General features: G+C 44.4%; 1 protein-coding gene across 39 annotated transcripts in view; it reads right to left on the bottom strand.

Moving 5' to 3' along the window:
- Nucleotides 1–21254, bottom strand: part of LOC306980831 (receptor-type tyrosine-protein phosphatase delta) — a 441722-nt gene that overhangs the window by 99457 nt on the left and 321011 nt on the right. For all 39 annotated transcript variants that reach the window (XM_079580272.1, XM_079580307.1, XM_079580305.1 and 36 more), the window contains one exon: nucleotides 9387–9556. In XM_079580272.1, the coding sequence (XP_079436398.1) occupies nucleotides 9387–9474 (88 nt within the window). In that variant the 5' untranslated portion in view covers nucleotides 9475–9556. The remainder of the gene's footprint in view (nucleotides 1–9386; nucleotides 9557–21254) is intronic.

Below are 21254 nucleotides of genomic sequence, written 5' to 3'. Positions count from 1 at the left end.
CAAACAGTTACTACTGCCTTCAAAATACTGTATGTCCGTGCCCTTTTGTAATATTATTTTATAGCAGTGGGATTGTTCTGCATAACGGTACTTTAGATATATATTAACAAAAATAGTAATTGTTCCCGCACAACTGCCAACCTTGCAAAAATAGTTTATTTGGATAGTCAAACATTTCGGTCCTGAGACCTTCATAAGGCAAATTGCAGATATATATTAACTCCCCTGTGGTAACTGGTTTATGAACTTTGTTTTTTGGGTGGTACCTTAGCATTAATATTTTAGGTTTCCTAATTTGAGGACTGTATTTTGACTGCCATGTGATAAAACAGTCAATACAAGCTTTCATTTTCAGCTAACATAATTTAAACCTGGATAGACTCGAACAGTGATTAGGAAGATTTATTGGCATGTATAGTAGTTTTGGCGATTAGACCCCGGCGGTGACATCGATGTATGTATGGAAGTCAGTATGGATGAACAGCTTTGGAGTTAGGGATGCCTTCCCCCGGAGCCTGGACACTGGTGGTGACAAAAGAGGCGGAGATGGTGTGGAGGTGGGTCGCAGCACAGCGGGGAAGCGAACAAACCATGATTGCTGGGGCTTAAAAGCGGGACCGAGGGCAGTGATAGGCTGCTACGGGGGTTGCGGCTCTTATGCTGATGGGCTGAGGTGGAGGTTTGGCCCTCTCGGAAGCAATCATTAACTGGAGGTAGGTGATGCTGAATTTAGTGTGCAGGTTGAATTAACGCCTAAGCTTCATGCTACAAAACACGTCCAGTGGTGTATTACGGGCTTTAAACATGTGCAGAGTCGTTCTGGGTTCTCTCTATTATGCTATAAAACGCTGCTAGTACAAATCACTTTCTGTTATGGAAGAAGAGATGGCTAAAGTAGACTTGCGAGAATGTTTGTTTATGTTTACTGTGTTTTTATTCAGGATTCCCATTTGCAAACTCTCTCTCGCTCTCTCTATGCCTCACTGTCTCCCGCGCACTTCATCAAAAGCCCGATCACATTGATGGGGTTAGAGCTGTGAGATTAAAAAAAGTTATCTTTAGATATAGAAGGGAAGCGTAGCCGCTCAGCTGCAGAACATGAAAGAGGTCATTGTAACCCTTAATGGATTCCACTTTTATTCTGCTTTTAAGGTCTTTCAAGTTCTCCAAAGTTAAGACATTCTTTTCCTTCGTTAACCACATCTAATCCTCTCCTACCATGTTCAGCTGACATCTTTTTATACTATTTAATCTCAGGGATTTAGATCACACGCTGCCTTATCGCTAATAAAAATTGTGCTCATATTTTTGTGTATCTAAGAGATTTGTGTCACGCAAACACCACCAGATTTTGAGATGGAAGCGGGAATTGTGCCTCTGGTGTTTTTTTAAGAATCACACAACCAACTAATCATAAATTATAATGATGCACAATAGCAGAACTTGTGTTGTTAAAAAAGAGGAAAAAAAAGGCAAGTTAAACTTCTGAGAAAGCCTGTTTTGCTTGTCACTGAATGCACCGGAGGGGAAAGTGGGCAAATCTAATTTGAAAGGTGTTCTTAAGGAAATCCGTGTAGGCATAAGCCCTGACATCCAGTCCCTTCAGCCACTGTTGTGCTAAGTATCAGGCGAAGGACTGGTACACAAAGCTGGAGAGATGAAAGGATTAATAAGGTTTGAAGAAGGATGTGACAAGATGAAACCAAAGTGGACGGCGCTTATGCAATAGTCTAGGTCTGAAGGTTTAAGCTCACACTGTCTAATGTACATAACTGGAAATATAGCGCTAAATCTGCCCTTCATTAAGACTCAAGTGACATAGTGGTAATGATTCTGATGAGAAAGGTAAAGACGTTCACTGCACCATGGGAGCTTTAACAAAGCAGCTGCTTATGGATGGTATGATGGATGCTGTTTGAACACTCCATAACTGTCCAGGGAGTCTTTAGGGTCCCACAGAGAATGCATATTCCATGTTCCTGCCTAAATGGGCAGGGCACTTACAGCGCTGCACCATTAGAAACAAGAGCTTGGCCCGGATTCAAAAGCACAAGGCTTTAGGTCTGGCTGTGGTGTGAGAGCATTTCCACCTCTCAAAGGAGGCTTTCACTCTCATTTGCCATAACTAATAAACCACAAATAAGTCAGTGGGCTACAATAAATCTCAGCTCCTCAAAATGGCATGACTCACTTGGCTGTGTGCAGGAGCCAGAGAGGGATGAGAGTCGAAGTCAGCCAGTTAATGAGTGAGCAACCAAACAAACAAGGAAGGGGCGGAGTGGCAGAAAGAGTGACAAATGCAGTGTCTGCAGGAGTATTAGGTGAGAAAGAGTGCTGTGCATAGACAGGTTTTGACCACTCACTCCATCACGCCGCTGAATGTAAATCAACTGTGACAAGAAGCTTAGGGCATAAAGATTCCCAATCGGCATCAAGCACTGAAAGTGCTGTAGGTGGAGGTGGAATGAGCTCTGGCCAGGGCTGAGAGATTGGCTCTAGGCACTTCATGGAGATGAACAGTTTAGACCATTAACCCCTCTGCAGACTCTCAGCATACCCCACGGGCACACAAATGTGCAGCCACCAGATCAGTGCGCTCACGGAGCTCCTGGCAGAGACCAGAGTCCAGGCCCCAGGCCAGCTGTTAGCACATGCACAAGCATGCGCACAGCCATTATAGCCAAGACATTTTAGAATGCTTTTTTAAAGTTGTATTTTAAGAAGGCTAAACGGGATACACATGTGATTAATGGGGAACAAGAGAACATTCCTTTTACACCTGTTAGTGGACATTCATTTCATAGGAGCTAAACACTTCAAAATACTTAAAAGGGATAATATCAATGACACACATTTAATAAACTAATGAACTTTTTAATTGGAGAATTATGACTCTAATTGTGTGAAATGAGAAACCCCAGTGTTCACGACAGCACTCATGTACTTCAGACCTGACTGCTTCAGTAATCTCACTGCCGCAGCCACAGCATCAATCTATTACTGCAGTGTCACCGTGGTGATGTCACGCAGCACCTGCACTGTTAAACAGTCCGCTGGCAGACGTTGTGAAGGCTCATCAGATTTAGCACATATGCCAGCGAGGCTTGAATCATGCCAGCTCCAGGCCCAGCAGATGCAAAACAGCTGGCATCGTGCTCAGCTCACCGGCTCATCCTGGCTTCAAAGGCGTGCTACAAGAGTCCCCTTTGTGTAAGCGCATGTGTGTGTGAAAGACAAAAGAAGTGTTATCAAGCGAGGATGGAGTCTGCTTTAGCATATAGGAAACTGTCATCATCTTTGGCGCAAAGAACCGCCATACATAGCTCTGCTGGGACAAAAGGGGTCGTTTTGTGTCAGGGTATTCAAATATATAGATTTCAGGAGAATGTTGTTGATTGCTGCACCTTTAGATTTGCAGTCTGCATTCCCTTCTGTCAATATGTCCACCCTGACATGAAGAGCACAGCACCATGCTAAAGAGCACGGCTATTTTCAAGTCAACGCGTCTTGGAGGCATAAGTGCACTTAGATACAGCATCAGGCGCAACCATTTAATTACCTACATCTGAGCGGTGCATAACGTACTGTGTTGATTATCTGCTTTTCTAAAGAGGGGGGTGGGTCAGGATCTGGGAAAATTGCTCAGCTTTTGTTTGAATCTGAAGCCTAAGTGCAGGGCGAAGTGACTGCAATACATAAGATGAAGCTAATGGCCTCAAATCACACCCCTCTCCGCCGCCTCATCGCCAGAGTAAACGGCATTTATGGAGTTAATAACGGGCCCGATACGAGCTCGCACATAATTGCACGGCACAATGTTGACGACAGGTTGTTGTTGTTTTTTGTTGTTGTTGTGTTTTTTTTTGTTTTTTTCAACAGACATTTCACCTAAAAGAAAACGATAATGACTTGCTTCTCATTCGACGCAACCTGCGAGCGAGCGGCATCTTGCGTGGCACTGATAACATTGTTTTATCTGCGATCCCCCAGCCTTGTCACCAAGTCTTCATCCGAACAACCGGGATGGTAATTAAGCGGCGGCACTGTCAGTCGGAAGGTGTGTGTTTTTTTTATAATTTTTTTTTTCCCGAACCGTGTTTATTCGAGAACAAGACAAGGTGACACGCTCTCTCCTCCCCTTATATAGACGCCGTTTTCCCCCCTTTTTCCTCTTCTCTCCCCTCTTTTAAGATGTAGTGCTCCTCCGACACATTTTCGAGATGGAACGAGTGGAGCCAACAATGAGATTTCCACATGAGCAGTGTCCGGCAGAATGATGAACGAGTTTGTGGACTCGCGGAATTGCGGTGATTTAAAGGTGGATGTGAAGTGCTATGAGTAGACTTTTCCCTTTTAAGCTTTGGTGCACTTCTTATGTGGATGCACAAATGTGTCTGCCTTGCCTTCTGCCTTTTGCCTTTTGCCTTGTGTTTGTGTCTAATTCGGTGTTCGGCAGGCGGGCGGGCGGGCGGGCATGGCAGGCAGCGTGGGGGCGCATGTGGGCCGCCGCTCTTAAGAGGACGCGCTGTGCATTCACGTGTGCGGATGATGTGTGCTGCATATGCGTGTGGTTTGGATGTTGAGCGCTGTGTGGGAACCGGTGTAAAAAAGAAAAAGAGAAAAAAGGAAAGGGGAGCGGAATAGGCTCAATTTAAATCATATTAGCATGCAGGGAAATTAAGCAGAGGGATTTAATTTGAGCTGTTGTAAAAATGCTAATTTCAGTACAGCCCGCGAGCTCATATGCAAATACAACGCTATTTTACAATAATTCATATTAGGCCAGGCATGCATAAAACACAGGCATTACAGTCCGATGCCATCAAGGGAGTAGCGTATCATTAGCTATTGGACTTGGCTGCAAGGTGATTGTGTCAGGGCAGGCAGGCGTAAAACACGTCTCTATTTCTCACGGCGTTGCGTTCCCCGACAGAAGGCAGAGTCTATGTATACGCCCCGGTACTGTATATAATCTGGCCATGTGCATACGAGCGCGGTCCCCCCCCCCCAATCCGACCAGCTCAACGTCCGGCGCTAATTCATCCAAACACTGTTGGGTTATTAAGGCCCTATTGCTATCCAAAACGGCTCCCCGGCCATGCTAAAATCACGCGTTGATATAGAAAGCTGCTAAAAAATGCTGGGTTGTTTTGACATAAATACTGTGTTTGCCCCTGCATTAGCAATTACAGCACATTCGGGACGACAGCTGCACAATGTATCGCCAAATGATCGCAATTTTTCCGTCACAAATGACTTTACCGACTTCCACACACAGCCTAACGTCTAAAAGTTTTGATTTTCTTGATTTCATCTATTTTATCCGCTGCCTCTTTTCTCTTTCTGGCCATAACCTAAGTCTGGGGAATCTCCAGTATGTTTTCGAAGGGATTCTATAATGATGTACTTTTCTTTATTTTCCCCCCTCCTTCATGTTGCTGCGTAACCATGTGAGAGCGTGATGAGAATGGTGCGGTCTCAAGAGGCTGGGGGTCGATACTTGTTTGATGTGTTATAAACACGGTCGTCTTGTCCCAGAAGGGGCTCTCAGCGGCAACTTACAGCGCAAAGATCAATGTTAACACTTAGGCCTGTCGGTTTGACACGGTCCGGCCCAGCGAGGGGTACATCAAATATTGGTATCGTATCACAGATTCTCGTTTTGGGCATCAGGACATTTTATTTTGTACTATTTTAATGAGCGGTTTGTGGAAAAATAGTGCGTGCTGCAAATCGTTAAGATCCTGTTACGCATTAGTTGGAGGCACGGGGGCACAGCGGAGCTAGTTCGTGGGTTTGATCGGGAGTTTTCCCATGTGTTCCATGAGTTTCCTCCAGTCGCTTCCCTATATCACCAAAAGCTTGCACGTGAAGCTAGAACCTCCAGCTAGGTAATCCTCATCAAGACCCTGGTTCACGATGTGGAGATGGAGAGGTCAACAATCAACTCGAGCTTTTCTTTCGTAACTTTCAACATATGTCCAGGAACACAGGTTGTCTATTTACATAGATACAGACAGCATTGCGTCATAGAAGGGGGCGTGGCGTCGCCCATGGGGTAAACAGAATCTTTTGGGAAACACAATATTCCACTTGTTTTTGCCATTTTCTGGTAGAATATTAACTTATTTATCACACATAAGTCAAGTGTACATCGGGCTCATATGCATATTTTCTTTACTGCAGATTGTTCGGTAGAAGTGAATAAACGGCAGTCGTAGCTAGTGTTAGCTAGTCCATAGCATTAGCACGATGCTAACATGAAGCATCGTGCTAGCATTCTCCGTTTTTTATGTAGGCTATCTATGGGCTGTTGATCAATTTTTCTCTTCTCCATGTCTTTGTATCATCTTTATATAGTAGAAAACTATATTCATAATTCAGCGTTTGTTAAAGTATTTTTGGAATAATTAGAGAAAGTTTAGATCTTTCTTTCTTGTTTCCCCCTTAACTGTTTTTAAACATGACCATATATGGGCGATTCCAGAGATGCTGTCTGTATCTATGGCAGAGCTGATCAATGAAACAATAAGTTAGCCATTTTATTTCAATGTTATTCAAATTGATAATAGATCATATTTAAAGGGGCTAGATTCAAGTTGGCCATTTTATACTCACTGCTGCCACCTCAGGTCATACATGTAACTGCACCTTCCATTTGAGTGACAGTGCAGGATTTTAGAGGCAGTTGTGGTGAACAGGTCTGAGCTCATTCTACACATTAGAACATGGCTGGAACATGTAGGGGGAGGAAAATACATCATTTTAACATGTTTAAACTCTGTATAGTCCCTTTAATTCAGCCTTAGAAATTAAGTATAGTGAGAGGATGAAAAGGGACTAAAGCCTCTGATGGTCCAGATCTGGACCCAGGTCCGCCAGTTGGGGACCCCTGAGTAACAATTTACAAATATAGACAGCTGCCCTGTTAATACATAATGGAATAAGGCTAAAACCCATTGTTCCTGACTATTAGCAAGAAACAGTGAGTCCACAAAATCATTGGGTGCAAACAACTCCTCACACAAGTTGATGAGAAACAACAAACATGGTTAGAAGCTCCAAAAAGTCAGCTGAGTGTAATACTTTAAAATGCTGTGGTACCTGCGATATAACCCACAGTTTGTTCCCCCCCCCCATGTGCCTGTTAGCCGGGCCAGGTGGACATGCTATAATTGCTCTATGCCTCCTTTTCTGCATTACTGTTGGGCCGTGGACAGAGAGCGATTGTTTGTTGTGTCTTTCTCTCTTCCTCCGTCACTGTGGCTCACCGGGGACAATTATGCCCCTGTTTCAAGCGATTGCCAAGCCCAATTTGCCACACAAATTAAGTGGGGCCACATCTGAAGAGCGGGCAGGACGGAGAGGAGGAGGAAAAAACACACACACACACACACATACACAAATAAAACAAGCGCACACTGGAAGAAAGCAAAACAAGCAAATGAAAATACAGCAGCAAAACATGGGACGAATTTGTGGTTGAAGCTTGTTTTAGCTTTTGGGTATGTTATGTCATATTCCCATCTAAATACGTCATCTATGTGCGTTATACCACAAGAAATAACAAGGCTAAGGTGTTCGAAGCTGTTGAAAAGCCTGAATAAACCCCAGACCTTCTGAGTGTGAGGGAAAGCGAGCAAGACTGGCTCAAAGCACTGTGCCATCTGTTGACTGGGCCGACTCAGCCATTTTGTTTGCACTGGTCTCGTGGCGTCCAATGTGTCCAGCGCCCGGGGGCCATCTCACACTAGAGACACTGGGGGCACCATCAAGGGCAGCTTTCTCTTTGCTGAGGCACTCGGAGGACTGGGGAGAGGGTTCAACCGAGTGGAGGTCCACCGGGGCGCTACAGGCAGCCTGATTAACAGCCGTAAAGATCACGTTACAAAAAAAAATACCATTTCCAATTGAAACTGGCATAATAAAGGTTTCATCCATGCAGGTTTGAGTCATCCTGTCAAAGTAAATCCACTAAACCATCATCAGATGCATCCCGAGTCGCTCTGCACTCTGCAAACATTTCCCCTGCTGCCAACAGAGGGCGCTCCAAGCAACAAACAAGCTCCCCCAATAGAGTCTTTAACACTTTCCTCATCAAGCGTAAACACACCAAGCTATTTGAAGTGGAAAACGTGTGAAATATCAGTGCTGAGGTGCCAAAAAACAGATTCATAGTAAAGTCATCATCCAGTTTTGGGTTGTAATGAATTGTGAAAGTGCGCAGTCTAAAGTGACTCTAGCTTGCGGCTGGACTTCTTGCCCGGCTCTCCCACACACCTACTGCAATTACCAGACCCCCAGAGTGGCGACCAAGTAAAGTTTGTTTTGGCTTTGATGCGATGACCAGGAGCAGCTGTCCCACTTAAGTTCGACATAGCAGCAGCTGCAATTGCAACGAGGTGCACTGAAGGCAACATGTCGTCAACAGGAGCGTCACACGGCACAACGTCTTTCAACGGCTTTCAACGGCTCTTCTTTTTTTCCCTCCTCCGTCGCTGTTATGTAAATTTGTTCTCCAGAAGATGGTACTCTAAATGATCGGTACTAAAGAGGCTCCTAAATGTTAACGTTTATCGAGCGTTAATAGCGTTTTGGGAAGTTCCCGTAATTAAATAGTGACGATAAATCTTGAAGTTTTGTGTAAAATGAGGAATAAGCGCCAAATGGGTTTCCGACATTTGCCGCCTCCCCGCTGTGCCACACATGTGCGGCGGGGGGGGAAACAGTGAAGCGGATTCTTAACCTATTGCAGGGAACATTTCTCACGCACAAAGTTAGAAATCTCAGCCATCAATTTAACTTTGCGTGGCTCGGCGGTATATGACCTTGGCTGAATGGTGGCTTCATTGAGAAATATTCAGCGAGGGGATTTCAGTCAGTGGAAAGGAGCAGTAAAACTTTTATTCCTCCCTCTGTGACTCTACGAGCTAATGATTCATGGATCTTAGCATAGGGAAAGGAGGGGAGGAGAGAGAGAGAGAGAAAGAAAGAGAGAGAGAGAGAGAGAGAGAGAGGGGGGGGCACAGGGGCCAAGGCGCAGTGCAGGACAGGAACTCAATGAGCTTTGAAAACTGTTGTCACACATCAATAGGCAGGTGGCTGGTGTCAAGTAACTCAATTCTAGTGACTTCTCATCATTACGTTCTCAGCTCAGGCCGTTTTGTTTCAGGGTCACATGATTTGTTTCACTCGGACACCGTTTTAGTGTCGGAAATGAGGGACAGGTTTAAAAGTTCAATAAACGTTTTTATTGTATGAACATGGAATAGATCCCTGTTGCTGATCATGTGGTTTAAGTTATGCTTTGTGTATGCTATTGGCGGTGTGGAGAAGGTGACAGTACAGAGTAAACAAAGGACTTTTATCCCGCTGTGGTCACTTACTTTGAGCGTCGGCGAGGTGCAGGAGGCCCAGGAGCAGCGGCAGCAGCAGTGTGGCTGTGTGCATGGTGGGACAGCTTGGCACCAGCATGCTTTGGCAGCCTCTGTGGCACTGGCTCACAGAGCCCTGTGAGTCAGTCTGGTCTGATTTCTCAGATGCAGGTATTCACAGCCTAGGAAAGACAAGAAGGGATGGAGGATGGGGAGGAGGAGAGGGGAGGAAGAGAGAGAGAGAGAGGTGAATGAAACAAAGCTGTTTGGCTCCACGGGTTTTATCTATGCCTGCACATTTGTGACATACCCCCGCACAGACCCGGCTGGAGCTGACAGAGAGGAGCTGATGTGCTCACAGGCGATGTTCTGACACTTCTCGAAATGAAACAGCTACAACGTATACGCACGCGCACTCGCGGCTGAGAAACCCACACGAGAGGAAGAACTAATAAGATTTTGTCTTCACAGCTTCAGTCGCCAATTAAAGGCCTCTATAATGAGATACGTTTAGAAACTCTCTCAGATCAATGTTGCGATCTGCTTTACATAAAGATCGCTTTAACTGTAGTTAAGAGAAGTCAGCAAATACCTGTTGACGCCGATCATTAGTTGTTTAAATGGGATCCAGGATAGCACTATAATCTTAACAGATAAGTGCATTGTGAAATATCTATTCAATAAAGCGCGCACTCAAGTGTATTTATGCCAGTTCCACTCTAGTGTAGTTCAATGCAGTTGCCTCTTCAGCTGCTCTTATAGTGCTTTTGTAAAAGATGGAGCCCTGCTTAAACAGCACATGTAATCTCTAAGTCAGTGTTGAGGCCAAGTGTTGTCATTCATGCACTTTAAAGACCGGGCAACTTCACGGCTTTGGAAAATCAATGTGCTACAGTGAGCTTGTAGTAGCTGCAGACTGGCTCGATCCCTTGTCATCCATTTGCCTAAGCCAGAGCTTGATCCTTGGTGATGGGCGCTCTGCGGTAGTCTTCCCAGCTAATCCAAGTGTGTGAGCCCTCATGACACACTGCACTGTGCTGCTGGTTAGCCGTAGCTAGCTCGCGCGCTGGCATTGTTCCTGTTGTTTCAGCTGCAGCGACGGGCGGACTCCGAAACAGAGCACGGTCTGCGTAGCATGACAGTCCGCTGCTTTATGTTCCATGAGATAAAACACGAGACAGATCAAAGTTTTGACCCAGAAGTGACAGCGGTTTTTTTTTTCTCGCTTGCGATAATATTTTAGCGGGGTGTTTATCTGCAGATTGGACCGCCACCCACAAATGGAAACCAGAAACAAGGCCCCTAAGCCCAATCAGTGGGCCCGATGATGACAAAGTACCTCATTTCCCTGTTACCAATCATCCCGGTTCCTGCTCGCAGCTCTCCCTCTTTCATTTATGTGGGCTGTAAATGGCAGAAAAGACAGGGAGATAGCGCACCTGTCACACTCGATTTGTGTTGGGGGAGATAGACACGACTACCTGTCTCAAAGCGCTGCGGGGCTAGCGGCAAGCGCAAAAAAAAAGAAGAGCGGGGGACGCGCGGCGAGGGGAATCAATTTGAGGCAATCTCATCCTCCGCTCCTCGCCTCGCGACTCCGCCACCACCGACGCCGGCTTCCAAAACCGCCCGCAAAAAAAACAACAAATACATATATGTGAGCAGAGACTCGCATGAGCAGTGCTGATGGGAATTAGATTAAAATCAGGTGGAGGATGCCTGTGGGGGGGGCGTGGGGGGACATGAAGGGGACAATGCCTCAGAGAGATCCGACGCCGGCGTGCATCCGCAGCTTATTGCTTCACACATCTGCCCCGGCAATTTCAACTGATGGCCTCTGAGGTAATAGGTTGCGTTAATGTGACAAAAGATCATAAAGATTATCCCCGTAATTACTTGGCTCATTCACAAGAAACAAAAATCCGCATGAAGTTCAAAGTCTCCTTTGTCGGCGCACAGGCAATTTTCTCCATTGTATTAAAAAGTGGTGGCGTTCATTATAAAAAACAAGAGGCGATTGTTGTCAGATGAGAAAACTATCACCCATTACATGAACAGGGGAAATTTGTGGACAATCCCAAACCGAAATGTTAAAATACAACAGATTTCTCTTAAAGCAGAACTCATGCCAAAAGCGCCACTGCAGGTGTCGTAGCATTTTACGTTTTTTTACTCATTAATTGTCCGTGAGAGTAAATATTACGCTGACAAAAAAGACAAAGGTGGAGAGGGATATTGTACATCCAACTACACAATGGAGATGTTTTTTTTCACTCAAACATGGCTGTAAATACTGCTAAAGTGGTGCTAGCCCACAGTTAGCTTTGCCCGTTAGCCTGTTCTTCGTGATTGCATCAGTGCAGTGGTTCTCAATCTGAGGGTCGGCACCCCCAAGGGGGTCGCGAGACAAGTTGGGGGGGTCACCAGAATCTGTAGATAAAATATACATATTTTTATTAGCATATAATCTATTTTATTGTAGCATGTGTCAGCTATTTTACCAGAGTGCCATTATTTGAACATAATTTGATGCATTTTACTTTAGCCGTTTGTTTTTTTTCTTTGTTTTTTTAAGAAATATGTAGACTAACCCCTTTAACTGTTATAATGGGGGTCGTGGCTCCAAAAGGTTGAGAACCACTGCATTAGTGTGTATTGGTGGCTCCGACCCGGAGGCAGGGAAGCTGCAATTGTGGTTTTCTGGCCAGAGACACCAGGGGGAGATGAAAGACCCTCCAATCATCCCATTATTACTTGTATTAACCCCAGAGGGACTACGAAAAGTATTTATTAAGGTAAAGAAGTTGCTTAGTTCTTCTTTAAAGACAGAGAACAGAATATATGCCAAACTAACCTCAATATTCTATCAAACACTGCCTTTTCCTCTTACGGTACAGCCCTAATAGAACATCAGGGGGACAATATGATCCTGTGTCGAGCTAGCGCGGATCCGTAGCTCATCGCTTCACACATCTGGCCTGCCACATTTAAGCGATAGCCTCTGAGTTCATTAATGAAGTGTGAATTTCCATAATGACACGACATTAGGCTACTCAGCAGCCCTCCCCCCGACTCGGGCCGCACACTCCCATTCAGACACACACACACACACACACACACACACACACACACGCCTGACGGAGGCAAACAAAACCATCTGTACGTTGTGTAACCACCAGCCACGGCCAACCGAGGGCCACTGCCATGTGAGTAAATACAAGGGGGGGGGGGAGCGAATGTGCGAGCGGCCAAACTGCGCACAGAGCAGGATTTACAGTGAGAATAAAGTGATTTGTCGGGGATAATATTTACAGGTCCTAATGAGCAAAGGGATGAGGGGCCACCTGGCAGGAACATATCAATTTGCAACGGCGCAGTTTGTTTACATGCAGGTAGAGGAATGCGAATAATAATGGGAAATAATCTGACATAAGGCGCAGTTCTAAAGTTGTATCGATTCGCATATTATAAGGTTTGAGGTAAAGCTGCACAGTTACGCGAGATTAAAGCAAAGCTGGCATTTAAAGGGTGGAAGTAGCAAATTACAAAGAAAGCACTTACTTAACACACTATCCTTTGCAACACAATATCCTGTAGATAAGTCTTGTTGCTGTAAGGTGATAAGCAACACCCAAATGATCTAAGTCAGGACTCAAACCCATGATCCTTCAATTGAAATGGTGTTGTCGTTTCAACTGCCTTATCCACTGGACTACTGCTGCACCAGCTTTGAATATTTTCACTGAGCCGATACTGGAAAAATCGGGTATCGGCGACAAATATCAGATTCTGAACCGATACTAGTTTTGGCTCTTAAAAACACAACTTTTCCCACCTAAATCTAAGTGAATATGGGCATGCTTTAAATGTATTTTTGATCTTCGTGCAAAAATTATGTGGTTAGCAATAGCATGCTGAAGCTAGCAGGTGCATGCTAATGCTAATGAAAACTAATCAAGGCTGGGTCAGAAACTATGATAGAAATAGCTAAAGAAGCCAAATGAAATAACATCGTCCACTGCTGAAGCCAAGTGTTTATATTTTAGTTTGAGAAATAACTGATCGAACATATATGTCATGATCAGATCACTTAATGTCAGTTGTTTATATTAATGGAACCTAAAGCCTGTCATATACCCAAGGATATTTAGTGTAGAAAAGTCATCCATGCTTTAATTGACTCTTCTCCATTGTAAGATCAATAATTCTTTCACTCAAGAGAATGCCACTTTCAAGAAAGTCTCTTGGTATCGGTAAATATCGGATATCGGCAGATATTCGAAACACCAGGATCAATATCGGTATCAAAAAAGCTGGATCGGTGCATCTCTAATGCAAGCATCAGAAAATGTATTAGCCATGTCAGAGCAACAGTTCCCTCTCATGCATTAAACATGGTTACATGAAAAGCGGCACATTTAGCTTCATTGTCGTGGGTGAAATATCCGAATGAGTAAAACAATATTACTCATATATATCTTTTCTGAAGTCCATTATTATTGAAGAGGAAGCCGCCTCACCTTTGGACGCTTAATTCCCCACGTGGCTATCTCGCTTTGCACTGACTTGAATGCATTTGGAGGCGACGCTGCCGTTCATTGAACATTTATTAGAATAAAAACAATCATGTCTGTTCTCGCCGAGCCCGTGGTGGTATTATTGTGTTCCCATTCACTGCCGCTCCATTCAAAGGATTTTGCTTCTGATAGCAATCATGCATTATTAAACAAAGCCTGACAACATGCACAATGTTAATTAGAAAAAGGGGGGGGGGGGGGGGGGAGTGTGAGGCAAGTGAAAGCAAAGGGGCTGTTGAGCTGTCTTCTCGCTCCTCTTCCCCAAAGATCCTTATCACGGTTGTGGAAGAGGCTGAGGGAGGGCTGTTTATATGCTACGTAATGGCTGGGCTCTTTTCTCATCCCAGCCTGTGTTTGGTATTTCGCTCCATTTAGACAGTCTGTATTATTAGTAGAGGGGGGAGAGGCAGCCATATTTATCTTACATTACAACCACACAAATACGTACTGGGAAGTTGAAGAGCCAGTTCAACTATAAAAGGTTAATCAAAGGTATGTTATTCGGGACAACCCAAAAGCTAGTGGTGCAGCTTTCAACAAATTCAACACGAGGCCGGGCTGTACCACATTGTGCTCATCTTCCGTGCGGAAAGGCGGCCGATTTGACTTTGGCTAGCTCCAGGGGAATCTTTAAACGGGTTGTTTTTAATCTCACTTGAACTTCAAGGAAATAGCCGAATTATGCAATGTTATCCTAACGGACCATAGCAGCGGCAAAAATGTCACTGAATCTATTAAGGCCAATCGCTGTGTAATTAGCCTAACGTATGAAAAGGACAAAGCGGAAGGGAAGCTGCTGATGTCAGTGCGTTGGATTTTATAAAAAAAAAAAAAAGAGTTGTGTTGGTGTATTGTGTAGCCGGGCACAGCGAATAAGACTTTGCTTTGTTTTATGATACAAGACTCTCATTTTCTCCGGGACCTGTGTAAAAACAATGTGGTAATTACCCGCGCTCATACAAAATCTACTGATCCGGATGGTAACAGCAGTAAACATAAGCAGAACACGCTGGGTTACTGCCCTCATCTTTATAGAGACATCCAATACAGCCTATTTTAATGGCCAAGCATGCGGCTTTGCATTCCTTAGAATTACCAGTGTTACCTCAGAACAAGTGGACGCAACAAAACCTTGGGCCAAAGTGCAAAAGGTCAAAGCAATAACTTGAGCAACAGATCTATAGCTTTATCTATCGACAATTTTCACGACTTTTTCAAGAAATTGCGTCAGCCTGGAAAACATGTACAGTATACAGCAGGGTCAGGGAGGTCACATAAAACATCCCGAGGGCGGCGAACTGGCACTCGATGTATAAAAAAAAGGAATCCGAGTCCTCCCGTGTCAGGCACCCACTCATTACGGCCCCCGGGCAGTTTTAACTAAGACATCATATGACCATGTTATAAAATAAGCTCATCAAAGGCTTCCCACCCCCGTCCATCCACGCCCACCCGCTTCCCTTTGAAAAGTGCACTTCCTCATCAAGAGGGGTTAAGTTTGGGTGAGACCAGAACACGGTTACATGCTGGTACATCATTTTATGTGTAAAAAAAAGAAAGAAAAAAGATTTCAGAACGAATCAGCGCTTCAGGGAAAAAGAGATTTTTTTTTTCCCCTCGAGTTTTACATCCATATTCTGAACACACGAGAAATGTCATGACAGCATAGAAAGCATCATGGATAAGCTGCTTGTGTAAGGTCTGACCCGGAAGTTTTCTGTGACGTTACTGAATGGAACTGGGTGAAGAATGAACGGCATAGTGGGATGGCAGTGCTTAATAACCAGAGGGAGAACCGAAGAACGTGGAAGAACATCTCGGATGAGAGCTTAAAGGAACCGGCCACAGTTCTTCCAGACTGAGATATGTTCTTACCTGAGCTTAGATGAGTTGATGCGTACCTGTCGGGTCTTTGTGCGTGCCCTCAGTCACGCAAAAAAGACCAAAGACATTGTTAGCATTTAGCCTCTCCTAGCACATTCCTATGGAGCCAAGCCAAGTGACCAAGCTCTTCCACGTTTTCCCCTATTTAAATACAGTTACGTGAGTAGTTACACGATCCAAGTATACTTACACAAAATTAAACATGTGGATTTTCTATGTGGATGCAAAGGGGTACTATATTGTAAGGCGTAATAATACCTTAGGAGCACTTCGACGTGGATCATGAAACTACGTGGAAGAGCTTGTTCGCTTCTAACTCCACCCCCATTTGGCTCCATAGGAATATGCTAGGAGAGGCTAAATGCTAACAACATCTTTGGTCTTTTTGCGCGACTGAGGGCGCGCACAAAGACCAGCCAGGTACGCATCAACTCGTCTAAGCTCAGGCAAGAACATACCTCAGTCTGGAAAAACGGTGGCCTGTTCCTTTAAATGTCTTCAACCCAGTCCAGTCGACTCTGAAAAACCTTCACTACCGGTCCCGCTGCAAGTTTGAGAACGATTTTAATTAAAACGTGTGCCTCCGAGCGATCCATTCTAAGATCATCTAAAAATGGCTTCACGAAAAAATAAAGAAATCTCTATATAAATGATCCGGTCTTTGAAATGCGCTTTGAAATGGAAAGATCTCAATAATTAGGTCCTTCACAAGTAAAAAAATGTGGAAGGCATCACTTCTTAAAGTCCGGTCCCTTGCTCCGTCTTTATTATTCTACTTTTTTTTCTCTCCCCCCCCCCCCCCACACTGCACTACTTTCTGCCCCAGCCCGTGATGTTGTGATTTAAGAGCCAGTGACAAGGCCGTTTCTCACACATCGCTCCCGATCAGCCGGCATGTGTAATAACATCCCTCAAGCTAAAGCTAAGCTCTGCCCTCAAGTGCAGCCTCCACATGAAAGACCCTGACAACCGCACATCAGAGCAGTTTATTTGCTATACTTCTTTATTTACTCTCCCCCCCCCCTTATTTTTTTTTTCTTCCCTCGACTCGCCTCCACTGACCTCCCCCAAACAAGTCTCTCACGCTCGTAAACCGTGCTTTTGGGGCTGCGCCGTCTGACTTTCAATCTGGGAAAGTTTATAGACATGCCATCAAGCCGGGTGATTTTTATTTTTTTTTATTTTTTTATTTTTTTGGTCGTCAGGCGAAAAGTTGTCGATGTGTTCGAGTTGGCAGCGATTTCGCCCCAAACTTAACAACACCCAGCAGGAAACTAATTAACTGAGATCCTTCTCGCCTGGTATGAAGCGCCTGCTGGGATCATGGAACAAGAAGCAATCACGGTCTCATCTGAATGGCTTGACAGATAGGGTTTCAATTTTCTTAATATCTCACTCGCTCGTGGAAGTATACGGCGGGAACGAGTCAAACCTCTTCTAAAACCAATTCATTTCCTATTGGTACAAAATTTACAATGATGAGCCTAAAATAAAACTTTAAAGGCTTGGTTTTCTTCAAGCAGTGGCACGAGATTCCTTTTTTCCCCCCCTTCTTCAGTATATTTTAAAAGCAGACGTTAGTGAAAAAAAGACTCATCCTAAGGCATTTTTATTGATCGTGAAATAGCTGAGGAGCTGCGTTACATAAGGCTCCACTTTGCATCGAGGTGGGAAAACGTGCTTATAATTGGTAATTGTTAGAAATGCCTTAGCAAATAGTCCAGGTCGCGGTGTAATTTTGCCAGATTTTTGTGGAGAGTATCAAAAGTACTCTTAAGTAAGTGATCAGAAAAAACACTGTTTCCATTTGCTCTGATATGTAAGACAATTGTGCGATAATAGCAATAATAACATTTATATGGGGAGTCAAAAAATTCGATTTGGACATTCCAATCAAAAAAGTCAATGAAACCCTTGTCATATTTTTCATGGAGTTACCGTAGCGATAACCAGAAGTGACCCCATTTACTCAGAGGTGTCCAAACTTTTTTCACCGAGGCCACAATATACAATCATCTGGGCTGCACTCAGTAGTGGTCAGATATACCTCGGCGAAAAAAAAGTATTTGGTCAATTCCCCAAAGACTTTCTATTGGATTTCGGCCAAATACCAATGTGCAGAATGAGCCCAGACCTGTTCACCACAACTGCCTCTAAAATCCTGCACTGTCACTCAAAAAGGTGGTACTTCGGGTCCGAAGTGCCGTCATGCACGAGCTTAATATAGAAGCTGCAGTTACGCATAAGACCTGAGGTGGCAGTAGTGAGTATAAAATAACAAACTTGCATCTAGTCTCTTTAACTATGCTTTTTAATTGAATATGCTTAAAGTTTTCTAGTAATTGATTTTCATTTATTTTATATATATTCAATAAAGGCAACAAAAAAAAAGTCGAATTTGTAGCGGGCCAATTAAAAGTGGGCCGCGGGCCGTAGTTTGGACACCCCAGCTCTAATGGGAAAATGGTATAATTGCAGAATTTTACCAAATGACAAGGGCAAATAGAAACATTGCAAAAAAATATAGTTTTCATACTCTCCACAAAAATCCCACGACAGCAAGATAGTGAACTGGACTAAAAGTAGGAATGAGTTTGGAACACGTCTAACAGTTTAAATGTCCCTCGCTTCCCCTTTCATACAAGAGTATAAGGCCTGGAAACACTGACATTAAAAGAGTTTTGAAAAATCTTCCATGTCAACATAATAATACAGGGGGATGAACTCTCGAGACCACTGTATACATAAATATTGATGACTGAAATCATATCAAATTGTTCTGCGGTCGTATAAAACAATTTTCCGGAAGGCAACGGTCAAGGTGAGAACGTCTGCAATTTGAAAACTATTACCTTCAGTGAGGGGCAAAGAGCAAGGCCGAGTCCTCTCGGGAGCGCAGCCTGTCCAAACTCACCTTGAACGCACACTTTAGCGACCAAAGTGCCCCACGTGCGGCTCCGACTGCTTATTCTGCTCGCGCGCCCTTTTCTTTTTTCTTTTTTTTTTTTTTCCCCCGTCGCCGGCGCCTCTCCTTGACTTTTCCCTTACTACCTGGCCACTCTTCTTTTCGCTCTTCTGCCGTCTCATTCCTCCTGGCCACACATTTCCCAGCAGCTGTTGCCTTCAGATGGATGGTCCCCCTTAGTGCAGGACCCTGACCTAGACTCCAGTGACTGATTATCCCAGAGTGCCCTGCTGCGCCGCTACCCCTGCACGGCACGGAAACGAAGCAGCGCACACAAGGTTAGACAGCCACTATTGGGAGAGCTTTCCGGGGGGGGGGGGGGGGGGGGGGACTCAGGGGAGTTTACAACTTAGCAAAACCAAAGCGTATTTCATCTTTGTTTGGATTTCCACTTTTGACCTTGGTGAAAGAGCTAAACATCCAGTTTGGAGCGAGGTTAGAGGAGAGGCAGCCCCATTGTCCACTCACTCTCCCAAGTATTGTCTCTTAAAACAAAACCGCACGACAGCCGGTGAAATATAAGGCAATAACCGCCACACTAAAAGCCTGTCCCAGCTCCGAGCTCGTATTCACATGGGGTCACTTGTACCCACAGCGGTGCCACTACCTCCCAGATACAGGCTCGGGCGGTGTGATGTGGCCTGGCCCGGGTGGCGGCGCGCATGGCGGCGGCGGTTCGCTCACAAAAAAAAAAAAAAAGACAAGAAAAAAAGCCCACAGGAGCAGAGCCACAGCAGCACCACACGCCGCTGGCACTGCCCCCAGCACGCACCGGTCTGTGGGAGGATGAATAATCGCACTTCCGCAAGGCGCAGAAAATAAGAGAGCAGCCGGGGTGAGGAGAGAGAGAGGCTGTTCCCGACTGAACACGCGATTTATGGAAAATGTAGAGCCCTCCAAGAAACAAAACAGCATACGACTGCCACTCCGTCGAAAATAACTCAGAAATAGTGCACTGGGATTTGTGTAGACACATAATACATAAAAACTGGTTCAGGGAGGGTGATGCCATTCTACTTATGTTCGCATGCTGAAGTCTGATGTCGAAATTTGTCGATGTATGGGGATAGGTAAACAATGAGCCCTGCTGCTGCACACAAGCCAAGGCGTTTGCTATGTAAACGCACTGTACATACGTGGAAGATGTAAGGAGGCGCTGGAGGCTTACATGCCACACTCAGAGGGCAGCAAAATAATTAAAATGCCAAGTGTCTCCCATTATCTAAATGCTAATTTGCCTCAGCATAGCCCGGGCAAAAACGTAACGCCACATTATTGCGGCTGTAATGCGCTACGGCAACAGTGAGTGAATTCTCTTCAATTAGCCTAACGCGCCGAATGCTATCTTCCTCCTAAGGTCACATTTTCATAAGTGCTGCTGTCAGAAGACCTCAGCATCTTTTCTTTTTTTTTTGCTTGGTAGGACATGGCTTTCTGCTTCATGCGTAGTTGATCTCAAATCAGACTGGAGAGTAAAATTTGGTATTCAAAATCGTGTCCTTGGTTTTAAGAGAAAGAGAATATTCTGTCCTCTTAAAATGTTAAAGTCGAGAAATTCCTCAAAGAAAGGACATGGATGACTTTTGCCCTCACACTGGCAACGTGACAAAGCATCCTCACATTAAAAGGAGAGTATGCGAGGAAAATATGTAAATGTGTTTTCGTAAGATTGATTTATTCAGCAAGGAAAGGTAAAGTTGGCTGTTTTAAGCTCGGAAAACATATAAAGTAGGGCTGCTCGATTATTGAAAAAATAATAATCACGATTATTTTTGTCATAATTGAAATCACGATTATTCAAACGATTATTTGTTGGCTTTAAGAAAAAGTCTTCATTTTATTTATATATTGCTGAATATTTTCTGTTTTCTGAACAGTCATAAAAGTACAAATGATTTCAAGTATGCCTCGATTACGGAGAGGTCCCTGTTTCACACCTGCCCCCTGCTGGCCAGCCCTCACACCTGCGCAAGCAAACTGAGCAGCGCGGCCTGATGACATCATCACACAGCGCTGTTTGTTGTCAGGCAAAAGCTTGAGCCATGGCACGTGAAATGCGAAGGGAAAATAATCCCAGCGCCATGAAATAATGCATGTCTGCTTTGCCAAAAAAAAATGGAAAAAAATTGGAATATTTTTTTTCCGATATGCTAATTTTGTAATGGTTTAGTGTAATAATCGTAATAATCATAATTGAATTTCGATTAATTGCACAGCCCTAATATAAAGTGTCTCTCTTACTTTCACAATCCCAGCAACAGTCCCCAGACAAGTCCTAATACACCACCAAGAGCCATTACCTTTTAAATTACCCTATGAAATTACAACGGGACAGGCTATTGCTATATATGCTGTTATTTAAGAAGGGCACCTTGCTGTGGATATAACACAATGAGCAGTTTAAAAAGTCAAAGATTGTTTCAAGTGTTGGACGCCCTTGAAAGGTGTTTAGAT

This window comes from Gobius niger (genome assembly GCF_951799975.1).
Source record: "Gobius niger genome assembly, chromosome: 21".
Classification (NCBI taxonomy): Eukaryota; Metazoa; Chordata; class Actinopteri; order Gobiiformes; family Gobiidae; genus Gobius; species Gobius niger.
Note: the sequence above shows the minus strand (reverse complement) of the source record. Positions and strands in the feature narration are given on the sequence as shown.